The sequence below is a fragment of the Centrocercus urophasianus genome, unplaced genomic scaffold (assembly GCF_019232065.1).
Source record: "Centrocercus urophasianus isolate 14NV4802_14NV808 unplaced genomic scaffold, USGS_Curo_1.0 seq_21, whole genome shotgun sequence".
NCBI lineage: Eukaryota > Metazoa > Chordata > Aves > Galliformes > Phasianidae > Centrocercus > Centrocercus urophasianus.
Window position 1 is genome coordinate 2,531,099 of NW_024884767.1, and position 20,255 is coordinate 2,551,353.

The 20,255-nt window shown below is 37.8% G+C and overlaps 1 protein-coding gene across 1 annotated transcript in view; it reads left to right on the plus strand.

Moving 5' to 3' along the window:
* VCAN (versican) overlaps window positions 1-17,894 on the plus strand; it is a 98,779-nt gene extending 80,885 nt beyond the window's left edge. The window contains exons 12-14 of the mRNA XM_042823087.1: window positions 13,139-13,283; window positions 14,607-14,789; window positions 15,313-17,894. Coding sequence (XP_042679021.1) covers window positions 13,139-13,283; window positions 14,607-14,789; window positions 15,313-15,443 — 459 coding nt within the window. The 3' untranslated portion in view covers window positions 15,444-17,894. The remainder of the gene's footprint in view (window positions 1-13,138; window positions 13,284-14,606; window positions 14,790-15,312) is intronic.
* The last annotated feature ends 2,361 nt before the right edge of the window (window positions 17,895-20,255 follow it).

The window sequence follows — 20,255 nt, forward strand, 5'->3', positions numbered from 1 at the left end:
TTATTTTTGTTTTTTTTATTTTTTTATTTTTTAAATATTGAAATTTCCTTTTCTTTTTTAATTTAAGGTAACAATTTTTTTTTTTTTTTTTTTTTTTTTTTTTGGATGAAGGTATGGCATACAAACCCTTGTATTGGCTGGATCTTTGAGAATGCATGAAGGAGCCTCTCAGGTTTTCTTGGAGGCTGTCCTAGTCTGTGTGGCAGTTGTGCAGCTAGGCTGGGGAAATACCATCCTTAGGTGGTTCAGGAGGTCTTTAATTGATTATCTGTCCATAAACGTTTAAGTTGCTGTTGATACAACTTGTTACCTTAAAACAAAAAGGAAAATCAGCAGAAAGAGAGGGAAAACACTTTCTGCTCACCTTTAGCTAACCTAGATCAAAGAGACCTGCTCGGTACAGGAAATAGTGGAGCTCTTTCCACCAGAACAGGGATAGTTGTATTAATGCTGTTTAATATCCACTGAATTATGTGCATTTATATGTATATTTGTACATGTATATATGTACGTATATACACAGACACACACACAAGAATATAAAGAAGTGGTTCGCTTTTCATTTCCTTTCCAGTTGTGAATTCTTCTTAAAGAAGAAAGCATCTGGACTTCAGGTTACACATGTGCACATACTCACATATGTACACATGTATACATGTATACATACTCACATATATACACATGTATAATTACATGTGTACTTTACTGCATTCTGTGTGGCTACAGCTTATGTAGACAGACACCTGGAACAGGCTTCACTTATTGCCATTTCATGTAAATAGCCAAAGGTTTAAAGTTCTTTAAATGACTTACAAATGAGCCGTTTCCTGGGAAACTACCGTGGGAGGTGCCAATATGGGGAAAAAAGAAGGAAGATGATAAGTTTTCTTGTGCACTTGGTTGCTTGGTGACTCTTTGGTCAAACAAATGTGCCCATTTGTGCTTGGAGCCACATAATTTTTCAGGATGTGAATGGAGGAGCTTCTTTTCATCACTTTCTCTTAATTCTCCTCATGTATTTTTGAAAGCAAAAGATGGACCATAGCCTCAAACTTTATTCATGCTAGATGAGTTCATTCTGTTTCTCTTAATGTGGCTTCTCATACCTTGCTAACAGCAACAGGCATCCACTGAGGATGGTTTAACTTTGACATCACTACTTTCTATTGCTAGTGATTTGTTACTTCCCTATTAATTAACAGAAATAATGACATAATCAACAGTATTCATTAAATGTAATCCCCTGATGTTGACCTAAAATTCCAATGAATTTCAATACTATAGTTCAAAAATCTACATCATTTATGTATTTGCAGCTGAAAAGCAGTCATGATAGTATTAGTTTACAATCTTAAAAATAAGCATTAATTCTTAAAAACTCATATTCTGTTATGAATTTCTGAGTAGAGGTTGTTGCATATATCAAAACTTATATATATCAGAGTGCATCTGTAATTTGGCTGTTTTTATTTTCGTAGCCCAGTTCCTCTCCAAGAGAATATTTTCTATCCAATTCTATTCAGGGATTCTATTCAAGACTTCTAACTTAGTAGAAAATTTGCCAAATCTGCTGGGTATTCCCCTGACATAAAGAGTTTCCCTACTATCAAAATCACAACACAAACTTCTAGATAGTGCATATAAAAGTAGCTCACATTCATTTTTATTTTGATACTTGTTTATATACTATGATAATAGCTTAGCTTAATTTGAAAATCATACTGAAGTGGTTTCTAAGCTTTTGGGTTAAAAAAAAGTTATGATATTTAGTAGATTAAAAAAACAGGAGCAAATGAATAACACTACCAACAGCAAGACCCATTATGGATTAACTTATTGGCCCACTGCTGCAACTGACCTAGTACTGCCCAGATTAAATAGCTGTGAAAAGTGTTTATACAAAAAATTATGATTTGTCTTTCATTTAATTTTTCTTTCTGAGCCAAATTAAAGGAGTCATTACAACTGGAACTGAGAATCACTGAATGACAGACTTTACTATTGGACAGTATGAAATAAGGCTTGGATTATTTTGTTACACTTCTTCTGTGGACATAAGGAACCCACAACTCAAATATTCAGCATGTTGAAAGGAAGTTTTACCAGGTGTTTGCATACAGCTCATTAACAATTTCTGGAAAAAGGGTCAAATGCTTTTTTAACATTTGCACCTACAGGATATTTCAACCAATGAATTCAGTTGAAGGAAATCAGTCACTTTTTTAATGTTTTCAGCTCAAAACCATGCTGTGTGTTTTTCCAGAATTTTTAAACTGAAACTAAATGCCAGCCACTATTATTTATGACCATCGGACAAAAGCAGATATATGAATTCCTTATTGAAAACCAGCAAACATACATCCAAATGCACTGTGCATCATTTCTATCTATAGTGTGCTCTTGAATACACACCTCAGCTACTTTTTGTGGACTTCATAGTCATATCAAACATTGGCTTTAAATCGTGTGCTATTTTAACTCCATCAGCTCCCAAAATACTATTTTTTTTTTCAGCATAGCCTTCTTATACAATCATATGAGATGAGTACTGAAATGCTGCAGCTATAGGACTAGAGAGAGAGTGATGAGTTTTTCTTTATCATTAGTCTAGTAATATGAGAAGGCTTAGATTCTCTGATGTGGTTGTGGAAATTTCCCCTCCCTAATGAATCAATGGATAACAGTTTTGCTGGTCAACTAAGAAAGGGCCTTTAAGTTTTCTATCAGATCCGTTCATGCCACTTCAGTCAGATGGGAGATTTGTTTTTAATTCCTTAGGGAGAATATGACCAAGGCTTTTAAAGAGTGAACATATATAATTAAGCTTCTTACTGGGAAACATAACTGAAGCTAGGGTAGCAGAACAGGTTCATGGTCATATTGAAAACAGGGGCAATTATTTAGGTGCCTAATAATCAACGAACTATTGTCAGACACTTTGAGTATCTTAGCATTCTTGTAGTTCCCTACAGAAAGTGTTGACAGTCAACAGTTCATCAAAAAGAGTAGCAGTGCATTAAGCCCACCTATTCCTATGCTTATTTTTCATCTGTCAACTGGAATTTGTATCTAACTTGCAAAAATAATACCAGTAAGCATATTTTGGAAAAAATGAAGAGTAATCCTGTAAAAGCACTGTCTGATTCTCAGAGTTACTCAGGACACAAAGAAGATGTTTTCAGTAATGAAGCATGTCCAATCAAATTCAATGAGAAAGCAAGTAGTAGTGTTTATAGCATCAGAAACATTAAAACTCTTTTTCAGTCCACAGGACATTTTTCTATGTCTGTGCTGCTGAATATATTTGTTTGACTGTACTGACATTACACACTGAAAACATCAAGATGTTTTCTTTAAGGAGAACTGTTAGGAGAAGGAAAATTTTCTTAACAAAATAGAAACATACATAGTCATAATTCATCGTATTGTGTGGCTCTGTTCCTGCAAAGAGAATGTGGGAAGACTTTGATGTACCTCACCGAATCATTTGGTACATATTTATCTATGTGCTTTTAGTGAATTTTGGCAGATTTTAGGTCTTTGTTGTAAAGTAGCTTTTAATGTTAAACTGCTCAGCAGTTTCCTTTCTTTTAGGCAAAATAGCACAGTGTTATGCACTGGATTTACTTGTCTAAATAAAATCTTACTATTTCCTTGTAAAAACACCTGTTAACATGCTGTTCCCAATACATCTGAAACACAAACTGGGCTTGAAAACTGCCAAATAACGTGAGTAAAGTAGCTAGGTAACAAGTTTTATACCCTATAGTTCAGTTGGTAGTCTAGACTTTACTTTTCCATAAACAGATTACTTTGTAGGTAACTAATACTACATTATATGGGATTTTATTAGCCAGGACATATTTTATTTGTAATTGTCTATTTTTTTTATAACTCTTCTATAAGACATAATTGGGAGCTTCTTAGATGACGTAAGTGCACATCATCAAAGGAGCTTCTGGGCTAAGCCTAGGGTATCCTGCCCAATATGTAAACCAAAATGAACTGATTTCAGTGAACTGTGAAAGCTATTGCTGGCCACCTGTACTTGTTGTTGTTGTTAGTTTGTTCTAATTGTTGCACTGTATCAGTATGGCAGTAAGCAATCTTTTATCATCTTCAGTATGTTCTTGATCCATTTCTCATAGAAAGAATTTTCCAACATTCCCAGTGGCTAAGAAAGTTGGATTTGTGTTCTGAAGCTAACTGCTACATGAAAAGCACTTCAGCACTATTTCTTCTGTTTCAGTGTTCCCAGGGCGCTGATTGCCACTGTGTGAATGCAACACAAAATGTTCATGTTCTTTCAGGAAACCAAAGTTGAACTTGTGGTGCAAGTTCAGCTTTCACCACAATGACTGCAGAAAGTTAGTGGCCATGGCTGTAGATCTGGAACACTGGTAGCACACCAGATAACCTGGGCCACTAAGAAGGAAAACTGGGCCTACCAAGACCTGCCTGCCTAGATCCCAGCTTCCAAACATCTAATCTTACCAGTACCCCCCTATTCCTAGGGCTTTATTATTCATTTCTTCCTCAAAATCAAGCAAATTTTTGTTCAGGACATTTCAGATATGATTGCACTGACAGATGGAAGAGCAGAAGGAAATAATAGAATGTTACAGAGCATGTTTTGTTTGCTCTGCTTTCATTCTTTCGCAGTGTGGTTATGTGCTCTTGGTATTTGATGTTGAAAGGCCTTAGTTTTACTCCAATTCGTAGTTTACAAGGGAATCAAAATACATGTATAAGAGTTTATTTACATAAAATATTTTATTAAGTTTTATTAACTTTATTTACAGGATTAAAATTATTTATTGCACTTCTCTGTAAATTTTTCTTCTGACATTTCTGTGATAGTGAATAACTCTTTTATGTTCAATCATGGATAAATTTTATGCCACATACATTGTAATCTTGAAGCAAGAAAAACAAATAACTTTTGGAAAGTCATGTGATACAGAAGGAGGTAAGGCTATAACAGTCATAGGACTGTAGGAAAATAAGTTTGTCCATAACTTCTTGAGTCCTTTTATGACTTGAATTTCACAAAGTAACAAGACTTATCCTATCAGTGGAGATATTTAACAATTGGCTTGATCTAGGAAAGAATGAACACAACGTGACATTTGAAAATATCTAAGGGAAATTGAATTTAATTAATTCACTTAACTCTGTGAATAGTAACTTTTACAGCTGTAAAGCACACCCATCCACACAGAAAAAATCTGGTGTTGTTCTTGGCAGCTTCTCCATTGTGTTTTGGCTGCTGGCATTTCACTGTTAAGGACCCTTGTGAGCTGGCACAGTGGTAAAGGAGTCCTTTGGAGCTATTCATGTTATGGATTAAGCACATATATAGCTACTTGGGGTTGTGCCTTGGGCCTCCATCTCACAAGGGGTGTTATTCATACCCTTTGGAAAATGCTGTTGATAATTAATGCTTTGTAGGGCAGTGAGATCACTCCCATTACATAAGATTAGCACAGTAATAAAGAGCTGGCTAGTGTCTGTGGCCAGATTGTCTGTCACTGGGAGAGTAATGGGGCATATTGCTGCTTTTAATACTGTCCAGATACTCCATTTCATTTTTCGTCCCCTTGGCACTACAACGTTAACCCTGCATTCACAATGCTAGCCCTGCAGTTGTCAGTGCTAGGTAGTCACATAAAAACAAAGCAAAAAAAAAAAAAAAAAAAAAGCAAAAAACCAAACAGAAGTTTAATTCTGGCAAAAAACAAAGCCCTCTCTTGTCCTCTCTTTATTGGTCAGTGAATCAGAAGGCTCTGACCTGAGCAAATCCATAACTGCGTCCTCATAGAAAGAGTAACATTATTAAATGCAAAGCCCTTCAAAAGGCTCAGGGTACTGTAGGGAGGCAGCCTGCCTCCGAGGGTTAAATAAAGCAAACAAACTAAAAACTACTGTAATCAGCTGCAAACAAAAAGCTCATTGTGCCAATATCCCACAGGATCCCTGCTGAAGGAGATTTTAAATTTACCAAATGTTTTGATTTTATGCTGCAGTCAGTCATTACAGCCTCTTACTAAGATGCTCATTTGACCTGTGTTTAAATGGAGGAGAACTATATAATGTTATTAATGACAGGTATGTTTCTAGTTCAGAATGTCATAGGCAGTAAGGAGGGCCTCTTGGACAAAGTATTTTTTTGTCTTACTTTTGCCCATGGGGCCAGTTCCATCAGAGCCTTGTTTCAGCTGGGCTAAAGGTCTTGGACAACTTCAGACTTGCTATAACTGTTGAAATAAATGACAAAGTGGAAGATTTTCTTTTTTGAGTGGCTCTCCTGGAAGTTGTGCACAAAAGGAGAAAGTCACACCCTGTACAATTTGCATCACATTGATAGCATATAATTATGTTGGTGTGACTCCCAAAGAACATATATTCTGTCAACCAATATTTAACACCGTAAAACACTTTTCTTCCAGTAAAACACCTGACCACTAGCAAAAGAATTTCACCAGCTCTCTGTGCCACTCATTTTTCATTGTCTGTACTAAGGAGTATCCTGGAAGACCAACACAGTATACTCATAAAAATGAACCATTGTGAACTGCAGTGAAAGTTAACACCCTAAGCGGACTTGGTCCAGAGCAGGTCAAAATCAATGAGATGCTGTCCACTTATTTCAGTTAGTTTTAACAGAGTTCATAAAAGAAAGATCTTTTCTGAATAACGATGATTTTGAAACTACTGCAAGCAGCTAGAGGCAGTCGTGAGTAGACATTGCCATCTAGTGGGAATTTTCTGCCATACATGCAATTTGTGCTCCCCCCAAAATACAGGTTTGGTACTGCTTTTGTGTTTCAGCAACATCAGCTAGCAAATCATTTTTACATATTTCAATCCTAGTTCCTAGATTTCTTGTCCCAAATGTATATTTTTGCAAAAATCTTAATGCTTATTCAATATGTGATCAGTTCTAATTGATGTTTACAGAGCCACACAAAATTTTTTCTGAGTCTGTATTTACAAGTTGTTTTGTAGGAACTAAAAGCATTTGCAGTATATCTGACTGCTCTGTTGCCAGCAGTGTACGGGCAGGTTCATAAAACCAGCACCTCTGGAAAAGGGAAACAGGGGACCCCAAAATAATTAAAAACAGCAGCAATGATCTCAGGAGAAACAAATTTACTAAATATAGTATCAGAATGCAAGATAACACACTATAAAACAATATAATTAGAATTGAAGCTAATAAATCAAATATAACGAGAGAGAGAATGTCCAAAGATGGATAGGCCTCACCACAACACTGAGGTGAGATGCACAGTCTGGTTGAGCAGCAGGGAGATGAAGAAGAGCTGATGAAGAAGAGCACATCAGGTGACCTTACCAGGGGTTATATCTCCTCTCTGACCACAAAGCCCCCTGGGGTATGTAGCTCTTCTCTTCCGGACAGGTCCCGGAACTGGAGCATTAACAGTTTAACTCCCAGTGCACTACATGATGTTATGATGTGGAATGCTGATAACCAAAAATCACAGAACCATTACATCTGTTACAAAAAATAACAACAAAAAAGCCTATGGAGGGAAGTCTTTTGCAAAGGTCCTTAGCAACGCTCCTTCTGAGAGTTTGACTTGCTCACGGAGTGACTGACTGCAGTGGGGAGGACTGCATGCCTGCCTGATCCAAATTCTGTTTGTTTCCCAAGTCGCATGAAAAAAGCCCAGATTAAGGGTTTGTGGCAGGTCATTCAGCTATGATCTAAATATTCATAATATTGGGGTAATTATGTGATTTACCTTATGTGCTCATAGGCATGTTTAGACATAGCTGTTGTTTTCAAATTGACTCAAATTTCTCGCAGCAGAGACTTGCCAACTTTCATAGCCCAGTCCCTTCTTTCAGTGTGTTATTTTAGCAAGTGCTTGAAGTATGCATGGGATCTACCCTATGGAGTTTAGGACACCATCCATGGCTTTAAAACAAGACCTGTGCTTAAGCACCCACTGAATGGATTTTTTAGTCTTACAAATACTTTCGGTGAGTTCTGTCAAACTACTCCCATTCATAAAATTAAACAGGAAATCTTTTTCAGGACTGGGGTGAAATGCAGTGAAACAGAACCTATGCTGTAAAGTACATTTTTCTCAATGTATAAATGTATTTAAAGACTAGATGAAGTTAATGTAAGTATTTTATTCACTGCCAAATCCTCACAGTAATCTGACTTTTTTTTTCCTGTTGAAAGGAAATGCAATGCTTTTCACCCCCCCCATGAATATCTCATGTAACAGTATCAGTGCTGGTTAACAGCATGAGCCTCAAGCCAAAGATTTCTGAGGTGATCCATGTACTTTCCGTGCCCTGGTACTGATCTGTTTTCATTCACCCAACCTATAAGGCAGGGAAATGACCAGGACTTGTAGTCTAGTTATAACAGAACCTTCAGAGTGAGGGACATGTTCACAAGGCTTTTCTGAAGAAGACTCCTAAGAATTTGTCTGCTGTTGTGAAAAAAATATATTCCTATTCTGTAGCAAAATAGTGGGAAAAAAAATAGAGACAGCAGCCAATAAGCTTTGTAATGGTGGCTTACACTGGCTTAATGATGTCGTGCTTCAGTTAAAATGACATAGAGAACATTCAGTCAGCTGACTCCCTGCATCACTGCTTTTTTGTTTGTTTAGTTTTGTTCATTTGTTTTACTTTTTAGCTACATTAACCTTGCATTAACAAGCTATATGGTAGGAAAGCAGCCAAAATGAAACAAAATAAAAATCATGGTGGACATTATAAGTGCCAAAAGTAGCCAAGACAAGTTTATGCTTTAAACTCATTTAAAGATGCTGAAAACATGCATTCTTAATCCAAAGTAAAGTCATTAAGCCTATAAATCTAAATAGTAGTTGCATTTCAAATAAGCTGTTTCCTAGCTCTGGTTACATACAAGAGATTACTAGCCTTTGCACTACAAAGGGGTTAAGCAGTAATGTTTTGTTTGCATCAGTAGCTGTGCTTCATTAAACATGGTTTTGTTGACTGTTCTGGAATGCAGAACCCAGTCATTGATCTAAACCAATCGGTGCATCCTTTGGAGATAAAGGGAGGGCTGAAAAGTCTAAGAGCTTGGTCAGATACTGGGTTGGAGATTCATCTTGGCAAGGCAAACATCTGGAAGAGATGAATGGATAACTCATTAAGAAGGAAATTAGTTCCTCAAATAAGGCTGGCTATCTTAAAAAAATAAAAATAAAAAGTAACAAATCTCCCACAAGATAGGATCCTGTACATATCAGTGAAGTGATGCTTACTGCCAGCCATCTGAATGACAAAAATGATGGCCAGTAAAATCAGTATTTTCACAATTCTTTGTGTGATCTTGGTTTTCTTTTCCTACTTTATCCTGTCATCTGATTAAGGCTGCAATTTAATTCAATCCTGCTTAAGGAAATCTTCCTCAAACACATAGAGCTTTTACAATAAGGAACAAGACAAGAACACACATTGCCACTGTGTCACTGACTGGAGATCACTCAGCCAGGGAAGCCTGTCTCAACTGTGGCTCTAACCCACAGGCATTCTGTCCTATTCCTGAGGGAAAATTTTGGTACTTTTCATCATGTGGACTTCAGTTTCATCAAAAGACAACACAAGAAAGATTTCTGGAAAAAAAAAAAAAAAAGTATAACAGGAGCTCATATTTTCAGTGAGAGCTAATGGTAAGACACAACAGAGGTGTAGCTCTCAAAGAGACAAATGAAAATACAGATAGCAAAACACAAGAAATATAACTCGTACTTCATGTGTGATACAGCTAAAAATGTTGCTAATGGCCATGATTGAAGCTTGCCTGTTGGCAGAAGGATGCCCTGCACTTCATCCACTGAAACACCGTGCTTCCTCTTGTGGTTTTGCTGGTATGGATGTGATGCGGACATAGCAGCAGGCTGCATGGGATGTTGCCAGTGGGTTTTGGCTCCTCTCTGACCATGGCTGATCTATTTTGGACATGGTCTTAAAAGGCAAACAGTCTTACATGATACATGTTGCCAAGGAATGAAATTAAAATATTGAGCTTTTTTCTTGTCAGTAAAATGTTACTTTTCTAAAATTCTGTAATTGCACTGAGGATCTTAAGTGACATCTTATGTAGAATATTTTGAGCATTGCTTTCTGAATGAAAATTTATGAATGGAGTGTTTAAAATACTTTTTTTTTTTTTTTTTTTTTTTTTTTTTTGTCTTGTGTAGTGAAGGGAGTGTTTACACTTAGCACACTTTGTATGAGATTGTAAGGAGTGTTGTTGAAAATCAACAGTAGCATACACTGTCTGGTATAAGGGATTTGGTTCTTTTGGTTCTTTCCCACTAAATTTCTGCTGTTGTAGTTTTACTGCATCTAGTGCAATCACCTCTGGTTTGTAGTTATGAAAGCAGAAAACAGTTTCAAGCTGGTGGCCATGCAAAAATATCATCTGTGAGGGGAAAAAAAAAACCAAAACCAAAAAGTGCATTGGTTTATTTCTCTAACAGTTTGTTCCGCTAGGACTGTGAGAATCTTTTTGTACCATTATCATGTAATCAGTGGCTAAGTAAGGAACTGAGAAACTACAGAAGATCTGGGTGGAGACCTAAGAAACAGTTCAGCAGTCTGGAACTTCCTCTGCTTAGCAATTCTGGCACTAAAACCAAGCCAAATCAGTGGTATTCCGCCAACATAAATGTGTGCAATGATGGTATCAGATGTGAGGTAACAGCATGTCATGCTAGAGGATATCAGACATTCTTGAATAAACCACAAAGTCTAGATATAATCCTTTGCCATTACACAGCAGCCCTGCCAACAAAGCAAACACAAACGTTCAGCTTCTTAAGGCAAGGCAAGTAGCAGTGTATGGAGTGTGGCTTAGCTGGGAGCTGGTGTGAAGTACTCAATTCTGGTCTTGAGTAAAGAAGTTAGCATGAATTGTATTTTAGGACTATTAGACACAGATGAGACTAAGAAAAATGAAGTTAAGCTTGTTCCACTTGAAGAATGTTTTATGAATTGGAAGAGGTAATAAATTCAGTGCAGAACAAATTTATTTAGACTATAATTGTTAAATTGCTTGGAGAATTAAAATCTGTGATGAATGAGATGACATAAAGCAGGAAAAGGTCAATTTTTTTTTTTTTTCATAGCCCGATTCATTGTAAGGTAAATGCTACCCACATGGCATTTGTTAACTGTATTTCTAAAATGTGTTCACACAGGCAGTGATAAAGCTAAGAAAATAGAAAGCTAAACTTTTATGACATTTATATGGCTCAGCTCTAGTCAGAAAGATGTAAGCACTCAGGAAAACATAAGCATTATAGAAACTCTGCCATTTTGACCATACAAGGGACTGTCTGCCCAGTTAAAGTCTGGCATTTATGTGAATTCCTGTTCTTTTAGATATCTATTTTTATCTTTCATTAAATTCTTCATGGGGTGACACAGAAATCCCAAAGAAAATTGCTAAGAATAGTTTCCCGTATTTACTCAAGCTTTCCTTTGCATAACATTATGAAAGTCTCAAATTATTGTGCTTAACTGGGGATCAAGGTGAAACAAGAAGTGGAGTAAAGATTATCTTGCCTCTGCTAACTGCAAGGACAGCAAATCACACGTAACCTATCAAAGACTGTTGCACAGATTTTCAATCTGTGTGACAATTCTTTTGCTTCTGCTTTTCCTGCTAGTTAGGGAAAAAAATAAACAAACCAACCAAAAAAAAGTCATCTAGCCCATCAATATGCATTAGTGTCAAACTGCACACAGCATGCCAGCAGTCATGATCACACAGCTCTTGGTAGGGACATAACTTAGGCAGATCCTGAGCTGGAAGCTGAGAGCTGTGTAGCTATGTCACTCCAAATCTGTATATTGCCATCTTAGAACCCCAAATGCAGAGCCTGCCTATGTTGATGTGCCAGATTTGTGTTCCAGGTACTGGGCTAGAAAATTTAGTTTGTAAATAAATAAATAAATAAACAAATAAGCTTTTTAAAATTTCTATTACGTACTAACAACCAGATTTGTACTTCCAATAACAGTGTACAAGTTTCAGTTTTCATTGCCACAGATACATGTAAGTTGCTCTCAAAGTAATGCCTCCTACTTACTTCCATGGAAACGTCAACAGATACAAAAACCATAGTTACACTATTTGGGAGAGCAAATTCAAATTCTCAGCTACAAAACACTTTTTTTCAGTGTAGTTACGACCACTAGCTATGCATTTCATTTTTGCCAGTGATGAACAAGAACCTTCATGTGTGCTTGTAACAGCCTGCGTGGCCATCCAGAACGTTGGTTGTCTTTCACATTGTGGATGCCACTGCAGAAACATACTACCCACTGCCTCACTGTGCTCGTGTCCACTGGCTGCTCTCCATCGAAGTTCAGCAAGCATCAATGAATGTCACCAGGTGCCATTTTTATCATGTGGAGGAATTCAGTTCCAAATTCATTTCATCTGCATTTCCATGTCAGATGCCATTCTGTCATACTGCCCCTCTACTGCTATCAGTCACATGGCAATAACATGTAACAGAATATTGGTGGGAAGGTTTAACTTCTACTGCCATACCACCAACCAACGTCTGCCTCTGACGTCCTGAGCCAACAGAAAAAATTAGGAAACAATACTTTCGGAGCAGCCCTCATATGATCAAGATATCTGTGATGTTAGTTTTTTTTTTCAGGTGGATGAATGAAGACAATCATTTCTTAATCTGAAAGGCTGCTCTGTACTATATTCTAGTTTTTAATGGAGATATCGATCTGCAGTGATCTGGGCACACACCCTGACACCTTTATTTATTTTACACCAAATTCTGCAAGCTGTCCCATTGCATGGCTTCATTAAATGAAGTCAGAGGATAGATAATTTGAATCTGAGAAGCCAACCTGTGTCTTGCCATTTAGTAGTCATGGACTAGCAGGGATAGTAGTCTATTTATTGCATCTGTTAGTAGAGTGGGAAGATACTGTAAATCTAGCTTTGTTTAGCTTGTGCTTAACTGCTTGAACTAAACAATTGAAATTGCTGCTTATTAATGGTAATATTGTGTGCTCTTCTGTAAAATGGAATGTAAATGTATCTCAACTCTGGAAATAATGAATTTGTTAATCTTTCCTGCAGCAATATGAGAACTGGCGACCAAACCAGCCAGATAGTTTCTTTTCTGCTGGAGAAGACTGTGTTGTTATAATATGGCATGAGAATGGACAATGGAATGATGTTCCATGCAATTACCACCTGACCTACACCTGCAAGAAAGGAACAGGTAGAAACATTACAGAAACTATGGCATATAATTCTTTATTCCGGTTTTGTAATGTTAACGGGACAAAATATTGTCGATTTCTGGTAATCAGTACAAGGATTTCAGAAGTGAGTTAGCCCCTCAAAATCACCTTTATCCGCAAATCACATTTCCTAATCTTCTTTTGACTCAGACACAGAATGATACCCAGTTGAAACTCATGGTTAAAACCAGGCAAATTTCTTATTTACAGATCTCAAGAGACATTCACAGACTTGGCAGGACTGTTTTACTTGCATGCCTTGAAAATACTACCAATTCTTCTTTCCTTTGATGACATCACTGTGAATGATGTGGGCAGCAGAGATAGTATGCATAGGAACAGAACAAAGCTGCAACAGGGCAGGGTCTGGCTGGATATTAAGAAATATTTCCATGCTGTGAGGATGGCCAGACACTGGAGCAGTCTTCCTAGAGAGGTGGTGGGTGCTCCATGCTTGTCAGTGTTGAAGCGGCATTTGAACAATGCCCTCAGTAACATGCATTAACTTTTGGTTAGCCCTAAAGTGATCTGGAAATTGCTCTAGACTCCAATTGCCTCTTCAGCACTGAGCATCATCTGTCAAGTGATGCTGCCCTTCCCTTCCACATTTTCCAAAACCGTGTAGCTTAATCACAGAATCATAGAATTGTTAAGGTTGGAAAAGACTTCTGAGATATAGTCCAACTGCTTAGGAATCTGAAATGTATTCTGGGCTTACACACTGTTAAAGCTGATAGAATAAATCTGAGAAATGCCAGGAGCTGTACATTAACATCTTAGTTGTTCTCTGCCTCTTTGGACTGGGGAAGTAAAGAAGAACAAAAATCTTGTGTGTACTTCATCACTGCCCAGTTACTGTTTGCAGCTTGTTACTATGTTCTCTGTGCACTGATGAACGCATGAGTTTAATGTGTCTTTAAACAAGGTGCTGTTGAGGAGGACATGATACGTTTTGAGAATAAGATAATTTTCTTAAATGCTTGTTGTAACTTCAATACTTTTCAGGTTTTACAGTTCTCCAGTGAGTATGAAAACTTTTTTGGTTCAAATTTATATCAGTAACTTAAAGCAAAAAGGAAATATTAACAACACAACCTGTGATTTCCCATTTCCCATTTGCTCTACAAGAACAGAAGACCAATCTCCCTGTTCTTGTTTGAACGTGTCTCTTTGGAGTCTTGCTGAAGCCACTGGTGCAGAAGGCAGTTATCACATTCAGACGAGCTTTCACTAACTGACATTTTGGGTTTTGTTTTTTTGTTTTCTTTTGTTTTTTGGGTTTTTTTTTGTCTTCCTTTCAGTTGCCTGTGGTCAACCTCCTGTTGTAGAAAATGCAAAGACCTTTGGGAAGATGAAACCTCGTTATGAGATTAACTCCCTTATTAGATATCACTGCAAAGATGGTTTCATCCAGCGTCATATTCCAACCATACGCTGCCAAGGGAATGGAAGATGGGATATGCCTAAAATTACATGCATGAATCGTAAGTTCTTTGAAAATGAGTTGGTGTTGGATTGGGATCAATAGGCTCATTAACGTAAAAATTATGATCTATAATTATAAGTAATGATAAGTAACAAGCACATCTTTTAAGAGAAGTGCAGGAGATATAAACAAGGTCTTGCATTACAGATGATGACAGCAGTGCAACTCCCTCTGTAGAAAAGTCATCTGGATCCAAGAGCTACCATGAATGTGGCTTTTCTGCTTTTACAGAAGCCATTAAGATTCTTTTAAATCAAACAGCAGGTCTCTTGCAAAGTCCCTAAAAGTAATAGGTTAAAGTAATAGGTTACTTAAAGTAATAGGTTACTTACAACACAGCTTCTATCGGTGTGTTCTGACTTTGTGTAAGAGATGATTCTCCTGTCTGTAACATGGTCATACTAGTTAATCATTTGTTAGCTCTCTAATTAACCAAGAATAAATAGAAAGGGATGGAAAGACGAATGATTCATGCTTGAATTATTTTGATATCCTTTTATTTTTCCTCCTTCTCATTGCAGCGTCCACATACCAAAGGACTTATTCTAAGAAATACTACTATAAACATTCTTCGTCAGGAAAGGGAACATCATTAAATTCATCAAAACACTACCATCGCTGGATCAGGACGTGGCAGGACTCAAGGCGCTGAGTGCTAAATGGTGAATGGGGATTTCCACCATTTCAGCCAAAGTTCTAACTTTCTGTGCCTTTTCTATCACTTTTAGGAGTATTACGAAATTGTTTTGAAACTACGGACTCCGGTATTCACAATGCATTTTGCAAAAATATTGTGTTTATCAGAAAATTTTAAAAAGTATATAGAGGAGAAGTGCTTATGGGGATAAAAAGAAACCATTTCCAGCCTATAATGATCATTAGTTTTCTATATGCCATCAGTGTGGACCATTTTATGATACTCACCAGCCTTTTGCAATATGTAAACAGCTCAATTTTAGCACCAATGAAAATGTAAATAAGATGATTTTAATGTTGTTTAATTGTTTTTTGTTTTTAAAATCCTGTATATAAAATGAAAAGTCACACTAAGTTCGGGCATATTTATGGTTAGAATGGCCTCAGAGGTCTTCAGTCATTTATGACATTGTTTTTATGTTTACTTAGGCTGGAAATGGTGGAAATAACTTTACTGACTGAAATTTGCTATTAACAGGTGAAGATAAACACAAAAGTTACATGAATTTTTTTTAAATGCAAACTGTGCCAGTTATCATTCAAGGTACAGTTTGTGTCCATGTGAAGCAAAATTTAGAGCACGTAAGCGGGGATATAGCATGAACTAGGGACTGCAATGTGGAACTTTTTTTCTGCTCTCCATTCCAGCCTCATCATTCGTGAGAAAGGACTGCATGGAGGACTTGTATATGACAAGGAGGGCCTGTAAAAATCCAAGTGCTAATACATTAACTTTATCAACCAGGGCCACCTTTTTTGAAAGAAAGAAAAAAGAAAAAAGAAGAAAAAAATGACTTTCACAACATTAATTACAAGGTCTATATTACAGGTCTCTGCATTCTAAAATGGAGATAGACCTAGTGTTTGGGGGATCAATTTTTGTAAAAAACAAACAAAATCAAAAAAGTAAATAATTTTGTATATATAACCATTTTTTAATCTTTTTATAAAGTAATGAATGTTTGTGTATGAATGCTGCAGCTGTGAAGCGTACATAAATAAATGAAGTAAGCCATACTGATTTAATTTATTGGATGTTATTTTACCCATGCAAAGAAGATTAAAAGAGCTCTCCAGAGCAGTATTAGCCCCTGAGCTCCACTTTTGGAACCAACTTATGCTATTTCCCTAGAGAACAAAAATTCCTGCTAAACAGGCTCATTTGTTTGTGGTTAGATGGGTGAGATCTGTGCGACTTGCAGAAGAATCAGGATCTTGGCTTTCTAGACAAAAGTGTGTGCACAAAGAAATTATAGGTTGTAGTTGGTGCAGTGTGTGCGTAGGAGTTTTCTGTTAATTTCTTACCTTGGTCAGTGTGATAACTGGCCTGGATGTGTACAGTAAGTGTAGAAGGTAATGTTTGAAAGGACCTCTCCACATAAAGGACTGTGATTATTTCTGAGAAGTTCCCTGCGCAGCTTTGGGCACAGGAAAAAAGGAAAGAAAAAGGGAAAATGAAGAACAGTGAGTTCCCTGGGATACACTTTCTAAAATGTCACTGCAAATACAGAGACAGATGAGAGTTTTATGCCTTTGTGTTACATGTAGAGATGATACGAAAAGTTGAAAGGGAAAGGAAAAGAATTGAAAACACAGCGAGTTTGTCCTAGGCAGAGCTACCCATGAGGCAGCCTTGCCACAGCTTATTGGGAACAGTGGTTACAGTCCCAGACAATATCTCCTAAGAAAATGGCAGTGACTGCTCCATCCTGGGTACCTGGCCTTTGTGCTTCAGCCTGGCAATGCATCGCTGCGATGGCTGGTTCATTCCCCACCCCTGCCCCCAAACAATGCACATAATACTTTTCTCTATTTATATTATCTTGTATAGTGTACAATGTGAATGTCTGGTTTTTTTGTGAATGAAAGTCTAAAATCTTTGTAACTTTTATATCTGCTTCTGTTTCACCAAAGAAACAAGGTTTTGCTATACTGTGACTTGTCTTGTTATTGCATGTCTTCCTGTTTAAATCTATGCAATGTGATTTTTTTCATATGAATACAATTAAATTGTCAGGTACTTCACAGTCATCATGGGCTTGGTCAAATGCCCACTGGAGTCAAAGAGAATCAGCTGGCTGAACTTTAGTAGGTGCTGGATTTTATTTTATACGAGCAATGGTAGGAGATTTGGAGTAACATTTTAAGATATGCAGTTTATGTTCTGAAGTTGATTATTGTTTGTATGAGTCACGGCTCTGCTCATAAGTATACAGTATTCTGCACATCAGTTCCTTGTACCAGAAGCATACAGAACAGAAAATATATTTTAACATTCTGCAAACTTTCTCACCATATGTATAAAAAACCCTGCATAGATTTGTTGTTTTCTTGTCTACTTGTTGGATTTAAACAATGTTGTAAGGCATTCGGATAACATTGTGATTGTAGTTTAAGTAGGTTAGGTGCAGTGATTATATTGATTTTTTTTTCACCTCCTTCTATTACGCATAATAAAGTAGGACTGACAACATTCCTTATTAAAAAAGAAAAAAAAATACAAAAAAATACAAAAAAAATACAAAAAAAAAAAAAAACCAACAAAAAAAAAACTTGTTACCCATGCTTGTTTATTTAGACAGATAATTAAACTGTTTTTTAAGCCTGATCTGAATCCCAGATTGTCCAGTGCTGGAACTCATGTCACAGGGCAGATCTGATGGGACGCTGGGATGTCACTGCAGCAACACTGGTCTCCAGAACATGACAGGGCATTTGAGATGTACAGGAACTGCTGGCAAAGCCAGGGACTTTACATACATTCTTTTTTCAAACGCTCTTCCTTAGCTCTCTTTTCTTGCCTTCCAAGTTTACCAAGGATCCTGTTTAACATTTGTCAGACCACCCTCTGCAGATGAGGTTCTCCTCCTTCAGAGCTTAGCACTTACACAGGATAGGGACAAACCAGGCCCCATATTCTGGTAGAGCATCTCTAAGGGGTATTGCATTAGGCATGTGCTGCCTAGTGGAAAAATTTCTGTATCCCAGCTACACCATAAAGACTGCACGACTTGAATCTAGGTAGAAAAAGACAGCTTTATCTTCTTGCAGGATACTGGCGCCTTTGGGACCTCCTATTGAACTGTCACTGTAAACAGAGACTTATCAGAGGCTGGGGATAGAAGTATAGCACAAGAGAAAATACAAGGACGTACTAGCAAGGTACAAAACGGGCTGGCAAGGGGCTACCAAAGGAAGGGATAGCATGCAAAGAGATCTTTGCAGTGTGGGAGGGTTTTGCCAGGACCATGACTGAACACTGACCTTCCACTGATGCAGGGTCAGTCTGTGGAATGGTTCGGGTCCCTGTCACTGTAAGTGAAAGATCCTCACTGAGCAGATGCAGAAGCCAGCACACACATGCAGACACGTTTCATTGACAAGAGGATGATGGACCTGCCACAGCCAGTGTGATCAGAGCTGTGAGGAGCACTGGCACGGCTGCCTGGCTGGTGGGAGCAAGGCAAGCAGCAGCTTCAGCTACCAACCTAAACGTTATTATGTAACTGCTAGAAACTGGGATCATGATAAAAGTCCTAACAGTGCTTGTGGATATAATTAAATCCTCTGTGAATCTCTGCACGCTGCTGCCTTGGCAACTTGGCATCCAGAAGGGCTGTGTTTATGTCTGCTGGTTGTCCTTGCTACTCGGTGCCCCACAGAGTGGTATCTGCTCGTTGTGTCTCCAAAACACCCCAGGACTGAGCAGGGCTGTGGGGCAGATCCTTGAGCTCCCATGGCATTCACAGAAAGAGGTTTGAGATCCTGGTGGTGTGAACCTGAGCTGAAGTTTTGTTCGGAGAGCAGGGACAGAGGGAGGCCATCTTACCTCGCTGAAAGCCCTGCAGCTTGGCCTTCTGGGTGCCCTGCCACAGCTATCTGGTAGAAAAACACTCCTTCACCAGCAAAAGTTTAAGGCTGCACATACTAAAAATGATGAAATATTTGTGTTTTCAGTGCGGCTGCATTAAAACTCAAAGGGAAGTTTGTCTCTTTTCATTGTATTATTTACCATAAGCCATAACATGCGTAGGCCTGTACAAGCATGCTGTTTTTCCTACAAGCTGTGAAAGGGATAGAGATGCTATTTAAACTGAGCACTGTAGAAAGCTGTGACATGCAAAGAGGCCACATAAGGTCATTAACACGGTGAAGCCAAGAAGTACAGTAATTGTAAGGAAAGAAGAAAAATGCAGCAAAAATGTTTATGATCTGAACATTCATGCAATAGAAATTAAAGGAAATGCAAGATTTTGGAAAGCACAGGTTGAATCAAACTCTGGCTTTCATAGAAAATGCATATTTTTCAAGTGAGGAAGTCATCTGTGCTAAAGGCTAATATAATGTTTAAGTGCAGAAAGAAAAAAAGAGGGACAGGTGTATCAGAAGAATTTTATTGCAAGGATTGGAGTGGATTCACGATGCTACAGAAGTGCCTCCAGATGTCCCTTCTGCCAGTAGCCAGGAGGTCAGTTTGAGCTGGAAGTGGTCTGGAGTCCTACTGTTCAATTGGTCAGAAGATCTGCGGTTTGACAGTCGATTCCTGGCAACTCCAGATGTTCTGTGATTCCATGAGGGGAAGCTACAGGCCAGGCAAACACAGGCTGTGTGGTCCTGCACTAATACAACAGTTTTAACCAACAACTATATGGCTTCTGTCTGTAAGATATAGGAGCTGCTTCATGCAGTGGTGAAAAGTTCTGTGATGGTAGAAGAAAAAAGCAGGAGGAGGTCAGCTCAGGAAAGAGAAAGAGCAGCGTGATTTTCT